Here is a 26,373-nt window from a genome sequence, read left to right as displayed (position 1 = left end):
GTCAAAGTTTTTGAGTAACCCCCGTCCCCCTTCCCGTTTACCCAAGTAACTGTAACTTTCTTCAAGTTCTCTTTGTTTCTCGAAGTTTGCGCCAAACTTCGCCTCTTGGCTCGACGACATGTTTATCGACAACTTTACTCCACGGAATATTTTGACCGATGCCTGCTGTCCAAGGTTTGCGGTTTTTGACTGACTTATATGTTTGTTTATGCCAAATGGTATATGCGGATAAATATTTATTCACGAGTTAACGTAACGTAACATAATTACTATATGTTCGACAAAAATATATCCACCATTTTGAATAATTCAGGCAACCATGTTGTCGCGAAGCTACTTTGCACTCGCTTATTTTATGACAGTCGCTTTAACGACTACTTAATCGCAGAAGTTAACTAATGCTCGAAAAATAGTAGCAATGGCCGATCACCCTAAATCATAATATAGAAGCAGTACCATTCCATTTCACGAATAAATTACGAACACATCGGAAGTAATTAGGAGTCGTATCGTTTTTTAATGTTAATAACTTTGAGACTTCCGGGCGAGGAATTCTTAAATAATAAGTTAATGTGAGGCTATGAAAGCCACATAAACCAGACTGCGGTTTTTACGTTTTCTTGGCGTCGGCTGGCGTGAGAAAGTTTTAATAGGAACGGAGGATCTTGTTTACTTATAAACACAAAACACCTACCGAACTCGTGTTTTTATCCGCAATAAATTGATCATTCATGTACCGAGGGGTTTATAGTTCCAAGAAGTGTTTTTGAAGACAATAAGTAGGTACTAACTTTTACTCACACTCAATATATAAAACGATAAAATTAGCAATAGCAAGTTTTTCATCTTACATCGCTTTATGTATGAAATTCCGTTAATTTCCTACAATAGATGTAGATTGTAGGTATATAAAATATGTACTGAATTGAGAACCTAGTTTTTCGAGTTAGTCATATTTTATAACTGTTACTATAAAAGATTAAAATCGATAAAAACACGAACTAAGTAAACGACCGTAACCTATTTTTTGTTATACTATTCGTTAGATCTCCGTCAAACTTTTTGTTACCGAGTTTTTGTAACCATTTAAGAAATTGAGTTTAAAAATGTACCTTTTTCTTGTACAGGAGTTGACTGTGACGGATGATACCGTCCTCGAGGAGCATAGCGAGGATCCAGCGCTTGTTCAGATGAGGCTGCTCGGAGATGGAGGTAATTTACTAAATTCTTATCCTCTCTTGGTAAGCTGAGATGAAATTGAGTAAGGAATGCTTAATATACGTTTTGAGCAAGGAGATTTTGGTGAAGTTCTCTAAACAGGTCATAACTGAAGCAATGTATATGTGTTTTTGCATAAATGGTGTAGCAAAGCCAGCCACACCCATTTCTGCTTTATATCAGTACAGTACAGTGCAGAACAATAAACCGGTTAATAGCTCAGGTTTGCGGATCTGGTAACTGACCATTTAGTGTTCATAATCGGCCACGCATCTGTATTCGGTATCAGATAGAACTCTAATACTTATTATTGTTTACTATTTAAATTATTAACTAGACTGACTTCTCATTTACTACCGCTGCATAGATCCGTATGTCATTTGAGGTTGGTTATAGAATTGTTATAACATAAAAAATGTTTAATATTTCACTGGAATCCTGACAAAATAACCTTTAAATAAAATACACTTGTAATACCTAAACTATATCAGTAAGTATAATAAAAGCTCTCAATGGTTTGTATGCTCATATTCATGAATACTTTTACACAATAATGAGTTTCCATTATAACATCTCGTCGCTTGAGAAACCTTTTTGTGAATAAGATTTTATTGGGACTGAGTGATCCCTTTTTGCTCTTCATAATATATTAAGGCATAAGTTGCTTAAATTTAGGTTACAATAGAATTGTTGCTCACTCTTTGACTCTTCTCTTTTGAACTCTTTGACTGTGACTTCGAAATAACTACCTTTTACCAGAATACATTCTAATATGTTTTGTATACGATACGTAATTCAAAAATCTTTTATCAATAATTTTCTTTTGTTTGCTTTTTCTGAAGTATAATAAAAGTCTTCTTCCACGAGTGCATGTAACGATTATGAATAGTTTTTAATTGTGACTTACTAGTATCTATGTACCTTGATTTGTTTTAATTACGTTTCATAGGTTCTAGAACACGAGGGTATCACTAGTAACTAGCAACACATCTGACACCGACATCATATTGTTAGCTTATCACATTTTAGTACATATTAAAATATTGTATACCCGTATATTGTAATAACACTAAACATTTAACATCCCCTGCCAACTAATTTTAGGTTGTTATTTAAAACTGAAACATAATTACCTTAACAAAGCAATCACGGTTCAGGTTTACAACCGCTATTATGCCAACAATGCAGTTAGAATCTACGTACGTGTAATGGGATATGTTTACTGTGTTAATAATTACAGGGCAATTTATAAACGCTAATGTTATGATATGTAGCTTCGTGCTCGTATAACTGAGTTATAAACTATATGATTAAACATTAAAACTCTTGAAATCATAGAGCTGTACGTGTCCGATATTGTGAAAATCTGTATCAGAAAATTGTATTGTGAAATCTGTATATAGGTAGGTAACTAGGATATTAAAATGAACCTATTTCCTAAATACCCTAAAACATAACAGAAAAATGTACCTATCACATGATATAAACATATTTCAGGAAACATTTTCTGAAATAACTTTGGCTGTTTAATAATGTGTGAAGTGTGAGTAATCTTGGCATCATTTATAGCTATTGTTTGGGAATACTGAAAATTTGCCTTGGTAACAAAATTGGGTAATTTCATGTGCATATTTAAATTACTCGCGTTCCGAATCCCTGGCTCTAAATAACTTAATTAGCATGTAATTATAGCCATTGTTTAACAATCTACTGACCAATAATAATAATAATCATAACATTACGCAACACACGTGTTACATCTTGTTATATTGTAACGGGAGAACAGCTTACTGCATGCATAATTGGATGCACGAAGCCTAACAAAAGTAACACACCACATAGGCATATTGTATGTTATAATCTAGTGCCTACTTTTTATGTGGCATGTGCAGTCACTGTTTCTATTTATACAACTGTCAAAACGATTTATATTAAGGTTATTATTAACATTCGTTCACTGTTTTTAAAATTTTGATAATTTAGTTCGATTACCAAAAAGTTCCATGAAACTCGTGTAATTCAAGCACTTTGAGTTAATGGTAATTTAAATCAGTTGCGAGTTTGTGACCTCGTTTTGAGTCGGGAGCTCATATAAGACCTTGAATAAAGACATTTAATAAGACTGAAACTACTCTATTGGGAATAACACGAGTAAGTTAGATGTACTTGACCCATATGGCATAAGGCACAGAGGCTCTATCTGGCATATAGACTGTTCGATTCCTGTCCAAAATTTAAATAATGGACTTTATCTACCCTGAATCTGAACACTTGTATCTTTACGTGTGTAAAATCTTATAAATCTTTTATGAACATGTAAAATTCTAGATTTTATTTGTGCATTTATTTTATACGAACTAAGAAACATAATTTTATATTTAAATAAAACCGGTCGTATCGATAAATACCTATTGATAATTTTCGTATTATGCATCATTCAGACAACACAAAAATAGTTGAATAAACATGAAATTCAAATAAATGAACACTTGAATCAATATTCACAAGACGTTTATGCAAATGGAGCCTGTTTCTGTTATAGACTAATTGAATAAAGATGCCTCACTTCATTGAACCTTTTAAAATATACATAAATGTGATCATCACTTTATTGCAAACACGTTTTAGTCATAAGCGCTAAAATTGACATTGAATATAATAATGATATCATAAAAACAATCCACATGTGGGTTATCATAACATGATAATTAATATGTAAATCAAAAATTATTATTTTGTAAAATTTATTCGAAACTTAAGGCTTAATTGCGTTGGACAATGTGTATTTTAATTAGGCTTTTATTATTGCTTTATTATTATTACTGTCCCTTCCCTAATGACGGGTCACTATAGAATTATTTCTAAGATTAACAACAATCAGGGTAGTAACAATAAGAGTCGACAATTTAAATGCCGATTTATTCGATTTATACGAGTACATACAGACGTCATCTAATGAATTATATGTATACTTAGCATTCAAATTTATTATTCTTAGGTTACATTTAAAGGCTTAATTACTAAACCGTAACTGAAATAATTAATTGTCTTACAGTTATCGAGTCGATAATGCGAGGAGAGGTGGTCGGCGTGATGCCGCGACGATCACGGTCCAACCTTCAAGTAAGTATATTTTTCAAACAGTACTTAGTAACTCGAATACTTCATAGGCTCTATCGCTCGTAATAATAATCAGTTGATACCCTTTTTACCTACCAAAAATGAAAATTTGTCAATGTCTAGTATGAAAATAATATCAAATGTGATCTTTGATAATAATAATGTAATTTCTTCAATTAGACAGTGATAATGACACCTTACATAACATTACACACAGCACACTCGACACTATCAACCTGAATTAATACTTGGCTGAGCCCGTATTACTTCATATAACCTGGTAAATCCAGAAAAATATACATATACAAAAACATAATAATGATCTTTGATTTTAATAGGAAAAATATTGGATCGAGCGATTATTTATATTTATTATTTATAATTTTATTATTTACTCGTATGACTGTGTACTGTGTAGTGTAGCGATTGATTAGGGATGTCCCACTCCTACTTCAATTTCTTGCGCTACTTGTCGTGGTTGACAAAACAGACACAATATAATTCTCAAGGTCTGACATCAATCTACATCCTATTTGAAGTTAATGTGACTTTTTTGTGTAATACACGTTACTGCCTACTGCTACGATTGATACCAGTTACTGTGTTACGATCACTGAAGCACGTAATATTATACCACACCAAAGATATTGAAAGATAAACAACTAATATTTAATATCTTTGCACCATGCTGATACTTGTACGTCTAATAATATTAATGTGCTACTCAAAATAGAACAAGAGTCTTAACAAAATTCGATGACAAACGAATTCGAAGGAGTAGTAATCAAAGATCGAAATTATCATAAGTAAGGATCGCCATATCAACATAACAAGAACAAAGTTATTTTCCATAATATCACGATAATTTATTTAGAACCACACGGGGCTAAGTACCTATAACCTTTGAACAAGTTTTTGTTCTGCGTCTGTCTCATAATAAACACCAAGTATAAATATTCATCGAATTTAATAATGAATGTTTTGTTGAACTGTTTTTATCGTTCGGACGAGTTCCAGCGGTCTTGTTTATCCTTAGTTTGGTCATGTGTACGCTAAATAATTGATAAAGTGCGAGTCGAACTCGCAGACTGAGGGTTCCGTGCCACCAATTTTTATTTTTCGTATTTGTTATTATAGCAGCCATTGAAATACAGGCATTGTGAAAATATGAAGTATCTACCCATTACGGTACAATAGATGAAGCGAAATACGTTGAAAAATAGCAGTTTCTTGTATGGCGACATTGGCGACGGCCATTTATTTTCACCTTTTTTAGTATTTGTTGTTATAGCGACTACCGTTTTACATACTCTGTAAAAATTCAAGTGCCAATCAAATACGGTTGCAGAGATAGAGTCCTCTGACATACGGTCAGACAGCGGATGCTTTAGTAATAGGATTCCGGTTTTACCCTTTGGGTACGGAACCCTAAAAAAGTAAACAACCTTGGTATGGGTGTTGACTCGGTGCGGATTGTAAAAAATATTATTTTGAGACATAAAAAGATCGCGGGCGAAACGTTTTAACATTGATCTCCTATTGAGCCGTCAAGGTGACTGACTCGCTGGCATAATTTTCGACTTTTATTACTCTGTTGACAACTGCGTGATAAGGTTTGAGTGTGGCTTTAAAGTTTTGATGTGAAACATCTATAGCCGCACGTAAAAAAGATTTCTGGCGTGGCGACGCTTACCTTTAACTACATAGACAAATGTTCTATAAGGGACAGAGCTATTAGAACAATGTGATAAAAAAAGACAACTAGTGTTTGACCTTGCGTTTCAAGTGTACGCAAACGTAAATATTGACAATGGAATATAGTGACCAATGATTACTTCAGTCAAAACGGGACATCGATTTTTTTATGTCAAATACTTTTTACTTGAAAAAATATAGTTAAAAATAATAAAAAACACGATTTTATGATAAAATTAACTAAAAAGTAGAAAATAATTTTCAATCTAGGAATCATTTAAGGAAAAGTAAATAGTATAATTGTGCAGAAAATGTGGGGCGCTTTATGAAAACTGATAAATGGAGCACCCCATGTTTTTTTCATAATTATAATATTTACTGTTACTTAATTGACAATGGCAACGGTTCATTTCGGAGACAACGGCACGAAGCATCGAAAAAAGGGACTGTCCCGTTAAAAACGGGACGTATGGTGGTTTTCCCATTGATACGCATGCTTGTCAAAGACAATGAAATAATGGAACAGAAGGTAAAAAATGTCCAAAACTGTCGATAATAGTTTTAGTACATCGTTTACGTAGAAATGTTATAGTACAGTTTAACTAAACAAATTATTATTATATAAATATATAATTTGAAAGAATGTATCTATACAGATGTATCGACTGGTTTAAAATATACGATTTAAAAATTGTTTATATTTATTATCATAGATTAGTAAAGATTACTCACTCCTAACAAGAAAATGTACCCAGTTTTGAGAATTGAAATAGTTGCGTAAAAAAGTTTTGCCACGTCTCCGTGCTAAAATGTCCCTAAAATATTTGAAATAATTATTTATTTATTATGTAAATTACGCAGTATTAGTTATTTATTTGTAAATTTTCTCAAAAAATGTTTTTATTTGTCAAGAATTAAAAAAAGAACTTACTAATAAGCCGTTTGTGGCTTCATTCAATTTCAAGGCGGCGAAGTATCTTTACTAATTTATGTTTATTATTTTCAGTTTTATTTTACACACGACCATTAATTGCAAAGTTGTGTACATTTTATAAATGTTATGTACTAGCTGACCCAGCAAACATTGTGTTGCCATATAAATAAAAAAAATGTTAAGGGTGAACAACCCTTATCACTTAAGAGATATGAAAAATAGATAGTAGCCAATTCTCAGACTTACTGAATATGCATATAAATTTTGATGAAAATCAGTAAAGCCGTTTCGCAGGAGTAAAGTAACTAACATCGTGACATGCGAATTTTATATATAAGATTCGAATCTTACCGTGGTCTTTTTGAGGATTAATTTCTGGCTATACAAAGATTGTTTATTAAATTATGTTTAGGTTAATTTATTCAATTAAAGAAATTTTAAAATACCGTATACTATCCTATATAAATTTTATGGTAATATTTTTTATTATTTACCACAGGTATCGAAGAAAATTTAGAGATTAGGATACAGAATTTCCCATATATCGCTTTTATTTTATTAAAATAAACTATAAAAAGTTATATTTTGACTAAAAACACACTAATATAAAAATTAAGCAGTGGGATCTTAAACTATAACATACGACATATGAACATCGTGAGCTTCAATAAAATGTCACTTCTGTTCTGTTGATCTATGACTTTCATTGACAAAAACATACTTTGTCTCTTTCTGGTTACTCACGTAATCATGGCGGATCGAACACGAAAAAAAAGCGTATTAATAAACAAAATTTAATAATTTCTCTTTATTTACGTGTGATAGGTGATTCCATGAAGCTTGTTTCTTTTTCGAGCATAATTTTTGCATCTACGCATTGCACAAGAAGGCATTTTGAGGCTTAAAATTCAAAATAATGACGTTTAACGTGTTCAGTGACATTAGTGTGTATTACTACGCCGCGCGAGAGCGACTGGAGTCGTTTTAACTCGTTTTACACCACTTGACGTATTTTGTATGTTTCAAGTTTTGCCCGCTTGCGGCGTAACTTCAGGTTATAGATCAATGCTTGAAAACAAATTATTTTTCTAATAATAAAATGTCTGACCGTGATAATTTAGGGAGTGAAAATGATCAGCCTCCTGCAAAGAAAGCAAAATCACACTATGACACACCATCAAGTCATCAGTAAGTTAAATATTTTTTTATAATTAAAGTATGCATTTATCTGTGCATTAAGCACGCGTATATTTGGTGTGTTTTGAGCGCCAGCAAATGTAAAATCTACTATCTTGGTAGATTAAAATTCACATAAATTTCATTGCATACAATGTTTTTAAATTATTAATTAATTTTAATTTCATTCTTCTCAGAGAATAAATTTATTAAGACTGACAGAATTGTATTTCAAAATCAGCTGATGGCGTGCAGCGCACGAAAGTTTTTTCTTATTTGTTATAAATATGAACATTAAAAAATTAATTATCATTATGACATATTTAGTTCCTATCACAATATGTTCTTTTCTGCATATTACTTTTACAAAATAATGTCGATGTTTCACATCTGCCAGGCGTCCCGTGACGGCTCACATTTTTTTATTCAACTCTTGTCTGGTAAAACGTTTGGTAAATTGTCTTGAAATAGATGTCTTAAATTCAAGAGCTTCCAAATAAATTACAATGTGATTTTGCAAAGCACAATCTATATTGATTTCATCTATACTAATATTATAAAGAGAAAAACTTTGTTTGTTTGTTTGATTGTAATAAATAGGCTCAAAAACTACTGGACCGATTTTAAAAAATCTTTCATCTAACATAGGCTATATTTTATATGAAATATATTTGATAAATAGATTTTGAGGCGGTACAAAGTTTGCCGGGTCAGCTACAAATATTTTGCTAGAAATGTTCCGTATTTTCGTGGAAAACATTATTTCCGTTGCTATTTCAGCTCGTGTATTTTTAAGACAACCAATATCAGGACAAAAGCCAATGAAGGTCACAAATTATTATTTATATTTAAATATATCAATACTTGGATTTTTGTGAAAGTTTATGTCTGACAATTCCGATGCTCAACTATTGAAATCCTTGTTGTTCAAATAAATCTAGTTATTTGTAAAAAAACGTTCAGACAGATCTATATGCGATTAAATATGTTGTATATTGCAAATAACATTTTTTTAAAGATATATGTTTCTTTCAACGCATCTTCTCCATAACGAAACACCTTGTGAAGTGGCGGTAGATGTATTCACATTCAAAAGAGCTCTGCAAATAACCTATTTTGAATACAAAAATTGGATATTTGATTTTTTTGATATACAGTATCAAATCATATTTATGTTATTGCAGTTGTTACTAAGGTTAGTTGTACGTGGCGGCAGGTCGTCGGCTGGTGACGCATGCACCGATTTTAACCTGGACGCCACCGCGCCCGGTTCAGCTAAATACGGAATAAATGACTAATAGGTTTTCCACACTAGTCCCAAGAAAACATCTGTCGGTTACCACAGACATTAATATGCAATATCATACGTATTTCGAATTAAATTCAATTTACTAACAAGAAAAGTAAATCATATATTCGTCATGAATTTGTGTAGTCTACAAAATGCATATAAATGACGATATAAAGATACGATAGAAAATCGTAATAAGATGTTTCATAACAGTGATCAAATAATCTGAAGAAAAGATGTCGGTTACTGCTAATATTAACACCGATTTTACATTGAAACTTATTTTTAGGAGGTAATAAGGAAGGATATCACCTTGACGACAAGAATACGATGGAAAGTCCTAGCAAACAGTATTGTTTGGGTGACAATAGCAAGATATAAAACTGGGATATATTTATTCAATCGCGGCAAGTCCCAAAATATATGAATGTAAACAGAATCGAAATAAAACATGAATCGTTTCTCGATTGTAGAGAAATCTGTTTTCTGTTTAGCAATTTTCATCTTTGATCATAATTGGATATTTGAAAAATCGGAAGAAAATGTTAAGCAATTACTTTTTGTTAAGGACAATCCTATAGAATTTGTTGATTTCAAAAAAGTTAAGAGGTTCTTGAGCATTGCAATTTAATTTCTAAACTAGCATTTTTGTAAGCTCAACTGAGGAGAAAGGAGGAAAGACGATGCAATGCAATTGTGGTTTGAAACGTGATAATTTCTTGTTACACAGTCATGATATTATATACTTGCTATGTGACAGTAAAATAAGTCAGTTAGTTTCTCCAACATTATTTTGAACTAATATTAATCGGAGTGTCAAAGTTGGATGCAAGTGGAACACTCGCTTCGAAAACTTCTCGTGAAAATCTAAATTAGATCGGCTCCTCGGAGTACACAAGTAGAGATAATTAGCTTTCAGTATTAGCTCATAAACATGTCTAGCCTGATTCTATTTTTGGCACGATGTCGCGTCACTTTTCAAAGGACTTCGCTGGACCATGATTGTAGTAGAATACTAATACACTTACGTGGAGTACTATCAGATTTATTAATTATTATTATAATGTCAGTGGTTTCAGAGTAAAAAAGTTCGATTAAGAAGATAACGAAATCTACCTCCTGGATATGGCGAAAATCGTACACAAATTCTAAGTAATGTTACACAAAAAATCCTTCGTTTCATATTATACTTCTGAAGTTTATATATCTGTCACGTTCTGTTTTTTGAACTGAAAGAGGTTACTAGTTAATTTTGTACAAAATATCCTAGTATGTATTACTATGGCGGCTTTCCCCACAAATAATAATAGGTTCCCCATCCTGAATAGCACTTTGCTAATTTTTGCTTAGTTACATTAATTTATCTTTGTCTAATGGGCGTATTACCTACATGGCAATACATTATCGTATTTTGTATAAATACTTCTAACGAGAAATACTACAGTTATACGCTATGAAATACAACAGCGAATTCGATAAACAAAAATTATTTCAATAAGGAAAATATTTTAAGTCAATGTTAACTGTAGGACATTTCAATTAATTAGTTACAAAATTTAATACCTAGCCTGCCGTTTGCTTAGTTCATGTTTCCGAGAACATTAAGTTTTTATTTAAGTACATATTTAACTAATTAAGTTTTTGTTACTGATACATACCTACATACAAACAGTGAGTTATAGTTATTTTGGATAGGTACGTAATCTACTCAGTAATTGACCACAAATAAGAAATTTAAATATGACCTACCTATATTAAGGAGCTTTTTCTTAATACGCTATTTAATGTATTATTTCAATAAGGATTCAAGGTTACGAAATAGCTTTTAAAAGCTTTACAAGCAGATATAATAGTCAAGACCGAGTCTCAAGGACTTGAGGACTTTTGCGCTCAAGGTTGACCTCGAGCAAGGTCAGTTAGGATCTGGCATAACTACGATACTCTTTAAATTATTTATATAAGTCAGACTAGACCCTTATTTACATATTTGCAAAAGGCTTCATTACAATTTCAGATGAATGGTCTATAAATTGTAACTTAATAAAGATATATTTAAAGTTATGGACTGTCTATTAATAGAATAAAGATTATATGAGAAAGTACAATGGAAACGATATGAGAATTGGTATATACATAACAGGTAATGTTTGTGCGATAATTTAATGTGTACTTTATATTTTCATTAAACATCAATTTATAAGTATTAAAATATGACGTAAGAAGATTTAATACGTTCACAATAGAAACGGATCACCCTATTCATAAAATGTAGACAGTACAAAGGGAATACAATTAATATGAAGCGAAGACAAAGGAATTTGCGCAGTGATCCATTACCGTGTTTTGTACATTGGAACACAAATTCCTCTTAGATAAATACTCCTTTATTCTTACAGACAGAAAAGAATATTCATGAAGAAATATATATAAATATTCATAGTAGGTAGGTAACTCTGTAATTATACGTTTACTATTTATTTGAAGATATTTGCATAGCGGGTTTGGTCAGTAAAAATAAAATATATCTTTAGGTAATTGGGAATTCAAAACATTATGTGGCAATAAATTAAAATATTAAATTTGATAGCAGTAATAACCTGTTGTAATTCAAGATTTACTTACATAAAGCAAACATTTTGTATTAAAATGAACGTGAAGATAAATGTTACGTTTAACATTAAGTTTATCGTATTTTACACGTTAAAGCTAATCCTAAATCATATAACAGTACATTTACATGTAAGTCACGTCTCCGTGCAATGGCCGATAGCGCCATTCCGTATGCGGCCACTGCTGTCGACTATAATTCAGATCTGTTCATATTTGCCAACCCAATCAGATTCTGTGCCGGCTTTCCGAGAAAATTCAATGCTAGAAAATTAATGGCATTAAATTATTCCAATCAGTAATGATATGATGTACCTATTATTTATGTTGAATCTTCCTAGAATATTATATTAGCTATCTTCTATCAGTTGTCTAGCTGTTTTATATCACAGTGATAATTACGTCATAAAGAGTTACGCTTTCGCGATTTCGTGACAATTACTATTACAGCAACAATAAATTAACAGTAACAATAAATTTTGCTCGTTGCTACTTTAAAAATATAAATAAGGCTTATTTATGTCTACGCAAATATCAAGCGAAGAGAATTTAATTGGACGTAAATTTTGCAAAATAATGCGATTAAGCCGAACATTGCATCCCGACTGTCAGGGGGAGCTCGTTCTCATCGGCAATTTGTCTGGTTCAGCGACCCTCCTCGAAGACAAAGCATCGGGCTTAGAATCCATAAACAATTCATGTTGCGAAATCTACGCATGACATCGTAACAGAAGCATTATAAATGCTGAGTTGATTGTACTTTCGCAAAGTACATTGAAGCACTCTAATCGTTCATCTGCATTTTCCCTCCTAATTCCTATCTATGTGATGGATGTTAAGCCTGATTGTGAGTGGCCACTTCAGCTCTTTAACCCCTGTTAACAAATACAAATGCGCTTACTATCTTTAAAGAATAATTTAGATTGTTTTGTGTAAGAGTACTTTACCACATTCAGTCCTGTCCACAGCAGACACCAAGGCAGTTTCTACCGTCTTTAATATCTTTAAATTTAATCTTCAATGATAAGTTTTTCGTTAGCAAGCAGAATACGGGGCAGTAGTCTCTACTCGAATTAAATATTCAAGATTCACGGAAAAGTAGCTGAGACTCTACAAAGTGTATAATAAAATACTTCTTGAACCGCATTTCCAGCAAGTTTGGCGCAGGTGTTCCGGAAAAGTAGAACTAATATTGTTGAAATTGTTTTGCCGAAATGAGGCTGTCAATTACAAAGACGGCATTTCAAAGCTCTTACTTAGATTTAGCAAAGTATTCCTTGGTAGTTTCATTTCTAAAACTTGGCTTGTGGCTACGTTATATAAGTTTGATTACAATTTTTAAATAGATACCAATGACGTTATTGCTCATCAAATCCTCTTGGAAAAACCAACGAGTCACGAAGCAATACATTTATTATGAAGCATGTCAACTCGCTATTACTAACTACGAAATAAACTTTTCTACGTTTGTTCTATCATTCATTCAATGAATTGCAACATACACTTGCTACGATAGCTATTTGCTATTCATTGATCCACGTATAGTGAGGTAACTATGGGAATCAACTTTTAGCACATCAGTAATATAATGTTTTAGGTACGTTTGCTTGAGCTTATGAATCAAAATGCGTTTAGATTATAATTGTATTGCAGCGAATAAATTATCTCTGTTCTGGATTACCCAAACAGACAGACGCAAAGGAAGTCATCTCGCTTCGCAAATGCAATAACGTTTCAGAGAAACCATTCCTCTTGGAAAGCCGCCAAAAACTACGCTTCTACCTTGTGGCTAATTCTAATAAATTTATCTTTAATCGTTGATGGCATAAACCCACGTTTATATTGTGATTATAAAAATATTGCGGTCTTTAAAATTATGAAACAATCGTACTAGCAGAGAAATAAGACATTAAGATTTGTTATACTCGTCATGTGTTCCGTGAGCGACTCACCGCGGGAATCGATTGAAACTTTTCCTATTACAGAAGAATTGGCTCCGGGAACACTTGTTTTTACTAATGTATTTTCTTCGTTCGTGTCTACACGTCTTCACTTTAATACGAGACGCGTCAATTTTCTTTTCATAAACCAACAATGTACTGTACCTACGTGCTTTATTTGAACGTCTATTCGAACATTAATCACTAACTGTATTAAAAAGTTAATCCCGATATCAGTTCGATCTTCGATTTATAACGAATATGCCGGCGTCAGCGGACTCGAGTGGAATAAATAAAAGTTTTTTGTTCGCCCCGAGTCGGTTCTTTCACAATGTAACAATGATTAATGGCTGGTATTTGCATTTTATTCCGTTATCATCGGGAGAGGGACGTCATTCCTTATTATAGTGACGGACGACCTGTGGGTTTTTCATTTACCTTCTGCCCTATATTGTGCAGTGTCATGAAATTTTGATGAATATTGTTTTGTGTCTGAGTTTAAAGGAATTGCAGTAGTTACATTACGTCTGCTAACACTTAATTGCTATTTGCGTCAACGTCTAATTAAATACTACCCGTAGCTAATACTACATGATATTATACATCAGAAAATTCCACACAAGAAGGAAGTCCCTTGTTCGTTGTCGGGATTTAATTAAACGAAACCAATAAAGTAACATCATGGAGACTAATCCAATGTTTGCTTGCAAATTGAACTCCGTTACGCTGTCTACACATTGATGTCGTAAATATATGTTTAGTTGTAATTGTTTACATTCGCTTCCGTTACAATAAGCTTCGTTATCAGCGTGCGGAGTATCAATATTGTTATATTCGGTCTCGGTTTTGTTGATTCATTTAGAGTAAAGAGGGGGAGAGTTTGTCCTACAAGCGTAATCGGTAAAGTTTGTAACAACATCGGCCGACTTTCCACCTCTATCAAGAGAGTTAGTTAATGCGAGTTCCCGTGCAGCGGATACGGATATTCGGATATCGATCGCGACAAGTGCGGGATGCCGGGATTCGTCTGGCTCGCCCGCGTACCCAGCCCCTTCCACTTCTCCCCTCGGGGGACGAAGACTCTGTTTCAACGTGCCACTCACTACTTACTTTGTTCTTGTTTTGTTTGAAGGTTAATAATCGTTTTGACCTGGATGACAGCTAGTTTTGTTTGACAACGTATTATGAAATTTGAATGAGTTAGCGTCGTGACTGGTTATCATAAAAGTTGTTTGAAATGCTGTATGCCTTTTGACGTTTAAAAATAAATAGGTTCGTAGTTATTTAAAAAGAACATGAAATAGATTTTTAAGATAACTGTCTGGACAACTCTTAAAATAAAGTTGACTAATGCCTAATGTTTTGATAAAAACACATATTCTAGTTATTACACTGGAACCTACGCTAACGGCTCATGGTTGTGTAGCCTGTGAATACAATGTACCAAGTCCGTTAACTGATCGCAATCTGCATATTTATCAAATGCACGTAGTGATTCATCGATGCAATTAAAAGTGATTGTGTGCCATTAACCAATATGTGTAACAAAAACGATGACCTTGCGTTGCGCGGAAGGTGCAATGTGTATGTGTGTGACTGGGAGTGTGAAGTCTAATTAATTATGCAAGACTGTGTCTGGTGGCCGGGCCGCGACGGCTCGGCGCGGGCGGGGCGTGCGGTAGGGGGCGGAGGGGGCAGATGGGAGACGCGGGGAGCTCCCCTCCCGGCTCCAGTTTGCGCCATTCTCTCGCGCCGGCACCACTACGTTCGGTTACTCGTTACTCCGAACGGTTTACGGAACGCATCTTACCTTTCACCGCACCAACGTCACATGTCTCACGAAATTCGAATGTTCCGCGTGACGTCGTGAAGTGATTTTGGTGATTTGTGGCCGGTGTGGACCGCGCAGCGACGGACGCCGCCGGCACCGGTACATATTTTACATGATTCATTGTTGTTCAACTGCGGCTAGCATTGGTCATTGACATTTACAATGTAGCGCACCTGCAATGCTAATGTAGTTGGACTCTATCTAACTCTACTATGCTACTCCGCTATTTATATGTACTTCCTTATTATTTATTTTATTTACATTAGACGCGTGCTAGATTTTCTTAATAATGAATTTTATTACAGGCAACAAGTTATTTATATAATTAGGTAATTAGTAGTTACTGACGTTGATTACACATTTAATACGCTTTATACCTATGTATACGGTATCTATCATCTTTATCTTGTAAATGTAATGTTACGCTTCAATATAATCTGCAACAAGCCTGGTGATGCTTATTAGCATGAACTCCACCGTTTAACGCACACATTTGTATGATATATACATATATTTTATTATGCAGTCGCGTGCAACTATGCCGGTGCTCGCAGAGCATACAAAGTAGCAACTGATAGCCACACCCCGATAAGAACGCTCTCTCTCCCACCTGAGCGGGATATCCATCTCCGTCCCTATTTCCCACATTCAGATTACTCGACCGTTAATTCTGAGGGGCTGCGTATATTAATTCTCGATATAAAAACATTCGTACGTATAAGCAAAGCTCGAGCCCGGAATTAGATCAGTTGCGCGCATCATTACTCGACGCATGCACGCATAAAAGTCGGCCATATTGTTATTGTTATTACATCGCCATGGAAGGAAACAGCTCGTTTGACTCGCTTCGATGTTTGCTTTTGTTCTTTTCTAACTTCTTTGTTGGTCGTTATTGTTCCTTTGTTCGGTATTATAAAGCGACCGCGGCCGAGGAGACGCTATTTATAAACATTCACTCCTTGATTGGAATCTTTTGTATAGAGCTATTTTCTTAATAATGCTCGAATTAAAAGCTATCAGCGGACCTTTCTTTGTATTACACATGTGTTATGACTTACGAACGAAACGCACATGTATACGTTAACACGACGTTTTAGTTACGTAAACGTTAAGTTGAAGCGGCAGGTGGTAGCATATTTCACGCCATTGTTGCACGGGCGAGTAAAAATATTTCCGTGAAAGGTAATAACGCTCCAAATACGTAGTTAAATAGTTGGGTAGACGCAACAACGCAGAGGCGGTCTCCACTCGAAGCGTCTACATCCCACGTACGCCCACCCGCCGCATGTTCGGGCTACGTGAATAAATCTCATCTGACAACACACGACCTAACCACATATACCTACATGGAGTTTAAACACGTCGCTGTTGCTATAACTTTAAACGCGTAACTTGAAATATGTACTTTCTCGTTCATAATGATTACTCGTGAAGTAAGTTTATTATTATTAACTGAAAGTACTTAAACTGAGGTGGAGGCAAATTCCTAAAGAGAGGCGGCGGTCACGGCGCTGTTGCGTTTCGATTTACGATAATCGATGTATCCGAGATGCGCCATTATGGTAATCTCTTGTTTTGATTTAATAAGACTCTGCGGTTGACGTCATTTACAAGACGTTGCATAACTCCTTTACTTGAAACAAAATCAACGTGGATGCCCATGTTATGACAGCCTTTAAGTGATCACTTTACTACATTCGTTCAAGCGTTTATCTTTGTTGAGCGATATTAATCTAAAACTCGATGACAACGCCCGGGTACTTTTGTGGAGCTTTTGAAAGGAAGTTTATTTGTCTATTACGTTACGTCGGCCTAGTTTTTAACGACATGAACGTTCACGTAGATTAATTACCTAATCCCTTTCAGTTATGGCGACAGCCGAGACGGTTAATAAAAGTGAATTGGGACGGATCCAAATTTAATGTCTGCCTCATGTGTTTATCAAGTTTTAAGTACGGGAATGCTGTTACTATAAATATGAAGATAGTAATCGTAATTAATCATTATGATTGCTCGATTGTATTGAGTTTATTATCCATTACATTTAAACGGCCTTCATGTTCATATACTGATTTGGTATCGAAGCGAACCGGTAACCTGTTTTGGGTTTTAGAATTGCGTAGTTCAACTGCGACGGCAAGAATAAGTACTTATTAATATACGCACTTCTAAAATACATAGTAATGCGTCTGATAACTGTCATGTAAGTTCGTCTTGTACGTGGAAATTGTTACAGATATCGACGGGTGGCAGTGACCACTTACGTCAGGTGGACTGCACTGCACGCCCGTTTACTTCTATTACATGCGAAAACCGCATGTCTAATCAGAGAGCGCATGGAGGTTTTACCTAATCTAGTTAAAAGGCGAGCCAGCAGGGAGCGGGCTAGGAACACCGGTTCTAGCGGGGAGGGGGAGGGGCGACCGGTCGGACGAGTCGTGTTGCACTCTTGCCCTCCGGCGCTACTCAGATTGAGATAAATTTGCCATAGGGCTGCCATGCGGGATCGGCTTTGATCGACCAGATTTTAATCAGTATGATAAAATTATAGTTTATCTTGAAGATTGTAGGTAATTTAAGACTGAAATTAATTTACAGTAGACTAATTGACGATTCCTCTTTTGATGACTGTCTTATAATAACAGATGAACTAGTACTGAAAATCTTTCTAATCATAAGCCGGTCTTATCTTGCTGAAGATGTAATCACATAAATATAGGCAAAAGCGTAATGATTTAAAAATGTAGCACCCTTATCTGCTGTTCACTGCGTAAATATTGTTCTTATTGATTCTGAGTTCATCACCACAGTCTAGTATGTTTAGGTGTTAGTATTGCTTGTAGTATTGGTAGGTAGTATTGCTTGTCTTGCTAAGATTGAAACCAAAATTGTTTTAACAAAATACGAGAATATCGCACATATTCTGAGTAGCCCAAAGCTATAAATATTATTTGTTGGAAGCCTAAGCACAGAAATATTGGCACCTCATTTAAAATGCCAGCTTCAGCAGGTGCTTTGTCTAACTCTTACTATTGTTTAGTTTACATTTCCTGATATCAAATGCCTGCCCGGCAACCCTGTGCAACCGGGAACGGGCTCGTAACTCGTACGAGCACAGTATGCCTCGATCGGAGCCTTAGCCGGCCGGTTATACTTTTTAGTCTCGCACGAGAAAGTTTTTTGTGAAATTGTGCGCGTTTGTGTCTATTATGTTCTTGTACGCGAATGATGTATCGAGCGGCGTAAGTACACAACGAGGTCACTGTACGTATAATTTGTATATTCGTTTTTTGCGTACGTGTATTTGCAATACTTATGGCAATATGGCGTTAAGTGAAGCCAAGCTCTAACATAAGCTTACTTATTACATACCTTATACAATATTGCTCAATTTTGGGTCTAACAACATTTCGTGCATTGATATCGGTTAATTACTATTAATAAGTATGCTAATGTAATGTCGAAATTATTTAAATTTGTAACACAGTTATCTGGTTAGTTGCAGCGGCCGTAGTAAATACAATTTACATTATTATTTATTGACTTATATTATTAAAACTTGTTTTGATCTATAAAAATATGTTTGAAATTATATTTACATTTATATATGTATTTATCAGGTAGCAGGATAAACGTTTCATATCAAAATGAGGTGTGGTTGTAATTTGTATATAAATCATATATCTAATATCATTATTAGTTATTACCAATATAAAGTATATTTTAGTAATGCAGTATCGGTGGGCAGTACTCCCAAGTATTTATTTGTAGATAAGTGGAGGGTTTCCATTTTCCTCCGATATAATCCTATTAAGTAGGTAAGCTGCATTATGCCTATTTATGGTTACATTTTAGCATTCCGTATGTACATTGTGTATGTATTATATTGACATGAGGATAATGTAGTTTATCCTGTGGATACAATAATAATTACAATAATATATCGGTCATTGTTTATTTAAGTTGTTCACATTAGGGCTTCGTTTAAAGTAAATTCATTGTTTAATAACAATTCATAATAAACAATATTTATTTAAAATATACCTACTTGTCGGTCATATTCATTTAAATTTAGAATTACTCGCATAATAAACGAATTTACTCACTCTATCAGTGCTTAAAATCTTATGCTTAAATTCGAATCTAAACCAATTCATCTTTCCCAAGTTTTTAAATAAAACATTTAAATATTATCCTTTTTAAGATTTCTTAAAAGTTTTTTTCTATAGGTAGGTATTACAGACTGACAAATCAATTCTCTTTAGTTCTATAGATAGATTACATTACGCAGTACAGGTGCAGTGTATTGCAATGAGCAAAGGTCAGGTGAAGCGCAGTTTGCGTAAACCGTCGTGAGTGAGATAATGCATCCGCCTGTGTTATGTAACGTGGGGTATCGTGCGCACGGATATTGTTAATGTCACCTAGATTCTAACGCGCAGTTTATCATACTGCATAATTAAATAGACTAGGTATAGTCCGCGCCAAACTGCTAGTCCGCGAAGTTGTTGCGAGCAGGTGTAGTCATACAATTTGCTATGGCGACGCGATTCATTTCTATATTCAGCAGCTTTACACGGATTATACTGGAATAAGTATATAGTAAGTCGCCTTGATTTTAGGTAGAACTCATATTAACTGGCAGTTAGCGTGGTTATACTTTTAGAATGGTAGAGTTTTCTCCACATAACATGTATCTTAATATGTATCAATGGATATGATAATATCACATCTAGATGATTTCCGACGCTCGATTGCCCGTTTATAAATAAAGAAATAGATAGTGTACTTAGGGATAGTGTAGCAAAATATTGGTGGTCAAACTCTACATTACGTACCTATAAGGTAACTAAAACTAAAATGAATATTGAGTTAACAGATTTCGCCATAATAAGCCTGTGAATATTTTGCTTTCGAAGTATGAACATAAATATAACCTTTATAAGAACAATGTGAGAGATCGTTAAGTGTAACCTTTATGTCCCTATAATAATGTTTTGTACAGTTGTGTCATCCGTTGTCTGTATATTGGCGATAAAGCACACAAATAGAGGGAGCGGTCGGCGTCAAACCTGGAGTCAAGTAATATAAATCACTACGTGCACTCAATGAGCCGTTCACCCAAGTTTACACATTATGTATTATACATGTAGGTCTAACACTTATGTACGGTATAGTATCATAACATAAGGAGAGAAAATACTTATTGTAAACGTTTTTATTAGCTTTACTTTCATGACGAATTTACATGTGCGGTCCTTTATGTGTATACTTACGACAGGTCAAAATAGGTGTAGCTGTTGCTAAGAGGTAAGACGGTTAAAGTAGCAGCCAGATGATAAGTGGTTTCTGTCCATGGGGAAAAGTGGTGGTACTCTTGAGGACTAAGAATTGCCTTCATGTGTTGGTCAATCGGCAACCACACCCTTACGAAACGCAAGAACTACTTCACACTAGAAATAGGTGTGGCGATTATATCTCTTCGTTCGAAGGTTTTACGACCATTCAAAAAATAGGTACATACATATTTCCTTCGTTATATATGTATGTGTATTTATAAATGTGACACATATGTTCAGTCTGTAATTATCATTAAACGTAATAAACATTCAAAAGCAATTATAATAATGTCCTTAAATGCCAACCTATTTCCTACACGAATCAGCTTAAAAACAAATTGTTTGATCTCAGTTCCTTTGGAAGCAATATTCATTCGTAGAGGGTATGGGTACCTAATAGCCGAGCGCCTTTGGGGAGGTGGGTGTTCAAAGGATTATACGAGGAAATCTCTTACGGAAAATTACTCGCCATGCGGCCTTTTCTAATTAACAATGTAGGTTTTTTTAAGGAGTAGAGTTTATTTACGAATATACATTTACTGGAACTAGTTTGAGCTACTGAAAATTTGTATCTTGCATTGACTTATGTTTCCATTGGACTTCATTAGAATTGTTTCATTAATGTCATTGCTCTATCTTTGTATGTGTTGGAGAATTGCTTTTCCGATAATCTTATAAACAAAGTTATCAATGTCGTTTTAAGGCAAGTAACAATAAGCACCCAAAATATTTGGGATGCAAATTCTAGAATAGTAATGGATAAATTTCTCAAATCATCCTCTTTACTTTGTGTTTGATCGTCATGGAATAGCAACATAATTAAGCCATCATTCAACTCTTTCATTGCTATATCCTTGTAGGAAAACGTTAGTTGCGTGGTTCCTGTGGCAGCGGGCATTCAATGTTGATACGTACCTGCGTTACAGTTCAGTACACTCGCCCACGGCATCAAAGAGTCTTCGACAAAGCCTGCCACTCCAACGTGCCTCGCTTGAGGGTAAAGGAATTTGTCGGTTTCATGTCGAAAACATTTCTTGTTGCGAGATAATCTAGATATACATACATACAAGTACACTTGCAGATACTTTATGAATTCATTCTTAATTATAATTAATGCAGCTGTCAATAATTACATAAATTAACAGAATACGACAAGTCATTTTTCGTATCATTTCTGATTTGTATGTCTCAATTTAAGGTTTCATTTTTCTCTCGAGTTATAAGAAAAACATATTCATGTTCTGTTTGAAGTGTGTCACAAGATCCGTGAGCAGCTTAACAACATGAATCGTATACCTACCCGTTTACTACTTCCATCATATAAACAATTACGTTGTGCACTAAACCGCAGACGGTAATAGCAACGGTATTTCAAATGAAGAAATTGTCGAGAAATTAACGAGGGGCATTTGAACTATCCAGTGAATTGTAGCCTATTCGAGACCGTTAGGCACAACAGTCGAGCAAACGTCCTCGTGGAGTCCATTAATTGCCTAGCTGTTTGAAACTTCATAGTAATTCCGCCCGACCACTTCGCACAGGCCATTAGCAAGATGGGACCATGTCGAATCGTGATTTGATTTGGCTTTCGTACTGTACTGTCGCTAATTACTTCGTAACTCCTGACTCTACTGTATTGTTTTGTTGGATTAGCAAACCAAGTGAAACGAGAATTAATTGTTATTTTATTTCTTTGCTAAATCTCAAATTGAATGTGTACGTTTAACAGAAATAGATTCTTTTGTAGCCAATTTAGCGGTTGACTAAACATTCTTTAGTGGAATGCACTGATTGCCAAATGTTTCAAAGTCTGTATTTACGGCAAAACAGTCGAATTAAAAATACCATTACTCGCATAAGCGACCCCGATTTATCATCTCTTGTGCCAGGATAAAGGGTAAAGTAAGGGTCCCTTGACGCCTACCTACGGGGGTGAATGACACGAGGGTAATGTGACATAAAACGGATCGTTCGATTTTATGCGAGACTGGTATCGCATTAAATATAAATGTGCTCTAGTTTCAAACGGAACGGCTCAAAAGAATATTGTATGCGTAGCGAAATTGAAAACTAAATAATATTTCTTCAGTTAATTCACTATCTCTTGTAATATTTAAACGTTATGAAAGGTGAACTTGAAAGATGAACTTGAAGAAAAAAATTATATTGTCTACTTTACTTTATATTTGAAATAATATGCATTTGCTTAGAATGCCTAATAAATGGGGTGATTAAAAGAGCTATTGGGAACACTTGAATGACTATTAACTTAACTTTAAAATAAATCCATATTTAATTAATCGCTGTTTTTTCGGGTATTTTATAGACTTGAGTAGACCTTCTGTCTTATTGTCACTCTCACCCACTCACTATTAAGTGGACTGCAAGCTCATTTACAACTATCTATATTATACAAAAACTAGCTGACCCGGCAAAGGTTGTGTTTCCATATAAATAAAAAAATGTTAAGGGTGAACAACCCTTATCACTTAGGGCTATGAAAAATAGATAGTAGCCGATTCTCAGACCTACTGAATATGGATATAAAATTTGGTGAAAATCGGTAAAGCCGTTTCGGAGGAGTATGGTAACTAATATTGTGACGCGAGAATTTTATATATAAGAGACAGTCGTTTGCTACTTTCAATTAATTAAAAAAACACACGTTCTAATGTGTCATACTGTCATATGCCATGTAAGAAGTAGACACTTACAAAACACTTATCTTCAAGTGTTGATTGACATACATGTTGTTATTGTATTCGGTGAGTGGCCGTTATGTGTTGCATAATAATATACCTACAGTAACCAAACAAGGGCGCAAGCAAGTTTATTGCAGTGACACATTTGTCTTATTATTTTATGCTTCTTCATAATACGTATAGCCAACATAATTCAAATTGTTCAAGCGTTCTAAGTAAGAAGATTGATGCAGCTATTCTTTGTATGGGAAAAATAAATTTAAAAGTTTTATAACTCTCTTTCAGGACTCGACTACTAAAAAACACCGCAGTATTTCTGTTTTATAGCAGTTCTTGTTTTTTTTAATGATAGCGAACTAATAGATCTAATTTACTCGTTATTATAGTAGCAAAGGACATGTTACCAATATCACGTGGCATTTCAATCCCAATTGTGGAAAGTTGTTATGTCCGTGAACTGGTAACTACTTAATATCACACGTGTTATTATATTTAACATGAGTTACAATCATTATTAGTGTACTTAATGATGCTGGTTGTTTGTGACTAATGAGGTCGTTACTAGATGGCGCTGTATGTAGCTAAGTTTGTGACTCGCTTATTTATACAATGTTTATCTATTAATGTTTGTGAGGATATGAAGCGTTTAATATATTACGGAATGAAAATAGTAATGTTAGGTATATGATAAGATAAGTATGCATCAATATCATTTTCGAAACAAATTCAAAATTTCATAGTAAGAGACTCCTTCGCATTTGTTCAAAAATTAGGCCATCGGAGATTTATGTTACTGCGGCTGACAAAGGCTTAAGAATTGAACAATTTTAAAATAAGTATGTAATGATTGATACAGTATCTTTTGGTGATTTTATTAATTCAGTTGTAGTTCAAATAGTTTATCATGGAAGTTAAGAGAATATGTTGAGTGTGAGTTAGATTACAGTTCAATTGGTTCAGTTTAGTAGTATAGGCACTTATAACTTTAAAACTTATACGCGAAGGTTTACAGCATAACAAGATTTACTGTCAAGTAGCAGAGCACGCAGAACCGTGGCCCAGATCCGAGTCGCATTGCGTAGGTCAGTCATGAGTGAGCCCACTTTCTCCACAACTTCACTTTCACTTCGTCATCCAATTTGTTTATTTACAATTTACTGTAACGCCTGCTTTTTGGAGCGTAAGATAATAGATTCGGGTTACCTGTCGGCAACTGTGAGCGATTATTTTATGCTTGAGAGCTGATAAACAGACCGGATTGCTTAAACAAATTGGTGTTCTCATCTTCTACGTAAAGTCGCTTATCGGCGCTTAGAAATCCCCAGGACAAGGTGTCCCCAACATAGGGTTTTGCGTAGTCATCGTGGTTGATGATGTTTATCTTCTGAATTTAATCGCGCCGTATGAAATCCATGGAAAGGGAGGAAGCGGTGCTATCGAAGTGCTATCCAATATTCTATGGCATTAAATTTATTATTATTAAATTACAAATTATGAAAGAGCGTAATTTCATCGAATTTGCCGTGGCGTGACATGACTTGCTCGAGAAAGAACATTCCGTACCATAACCTTAATACTTCGTGGGTCTTAAAATAACCCAAAGTGGGGGTAACACAGCACTAATAAACCAAGCAAATGTCACCGCTTTCGCCACTGCTTGCGCAACACGAATACAAAGTTATAATTAACATTTTTAAACTTTCTGTTTACAGCTTGAAACAAGCGCTTGTTGTACTTCAGTTTTTCAACTTAATTGTTTATTGACTTCGCGGGAATTTGCGAAACTTTTTGGCGACAACTTACTTTTTCAACAACAATCCTATTTTTAAATTGGACAACTTTAAATTACGGAACTTCGAGTTTTATGAAACGAAACACATTTTAATTAGCTTCTTCTAAAATTAGTTTAATTGAGATACTTTTTGCTACTGTTCTTTATTGCTTTATTCTTCGCAAATAAAGATGTTTATTTTACCAATATACTTCCTTTATTGATGGCATAAACACAATATCTATAAAGTAAAATGTGTTACGTAATAGGTAATAACTAGCGCTGAATACCCAAACACTTCCTTGATCCACATAAACCGGTTGTTTGTCAATTCCCGATGACGCAGCACGCTGTCAAAGCATAATGTTCGCCTGTGCACATAAACAGTTCAGGCGAGACCGCCTCACACCACTCTCCCCGGGGTGCCAACTCCCCGCCCGTCCCCCGACTGCCCCATTTTTCAGGAGTACTTAGCATGTCGTGTGTGTTGGCCTCGCCAAAAGCCCTCCCCATTTTCTTTCATGTTTTTTCCAAAGAATTTTTGTTATGACAACAAACGGTCAGCTGTTCTAATATTTTCATCAAATTCATAAGACGGGAGATCGAGCTGCCAATCCAATCGCGTTCTTTGCTTTCCTCCTTTGAAGTTTTATTGAGGAGGTTCTGTTACCTATTATCTGTTCCATTTAATATATTTCAACATCGCCTGGGAAACGACTTTTTGTTTGAGAGCGAAATATAATATCTTC

At 34.6% G+C, this 26,373-nt stretch overlaps 1 protein-coding gene across 4 annotated transcripts in view; it reads left to right on the top strand.

The window, feature by feature from the left end:
• Positions 1-26,373, top strand: part of Kdm3 (Lysine demethylase 3) — a 210,375-nt gene that overhangs the window by 71,583 nt on the left and 112,419 nt on the right. For 2 of the 4 annotated variants that reach the window (XM_073076468.1, XM_073076467.1), the window contains exons 5-6: positions 1,128-1,212; positions 4,274-4,341. In XM_073076468.1, coding sequence (XP_072932569.1) covers positions 1,128-1,212; positions 4,274-4,341 — 153 coding nt within the window. Of the gene's footprint in view, positions 1-1,127; positions 1,213-4,273; positions 4,342-15,889; positions 15,912-18,950; positions 19,055-26,373 lie in introns of those variants that run through there. The other 2 variants (XM_073076470.1, XM_073076469.1) reach the window with 2 other exon arrangements.

The sequence above is a fragment of the Epargyreus clarus genome, unplaced genomic scaffold (genome assembly GCF_041222505.1).
Source record: "Epargyreus clarus isolate Ecla_fem2 unplaced genomic scaffold, WU_Ecla_fem_2.2 ptg000009l, whole genome shotgun sequence".
Taxonomy (NCBI): domain Eukaryota; kingdom Metazoa; phylum Arthropoda; class Insecta; order Lepidoptera; family Hesperiidae; genus Epargyreus; species Epargyreus clarus.
Note: the sequence above shows the minus strand (reverse complement) of the source record. Positions and strands in the feature narration are given on the sequence as shown.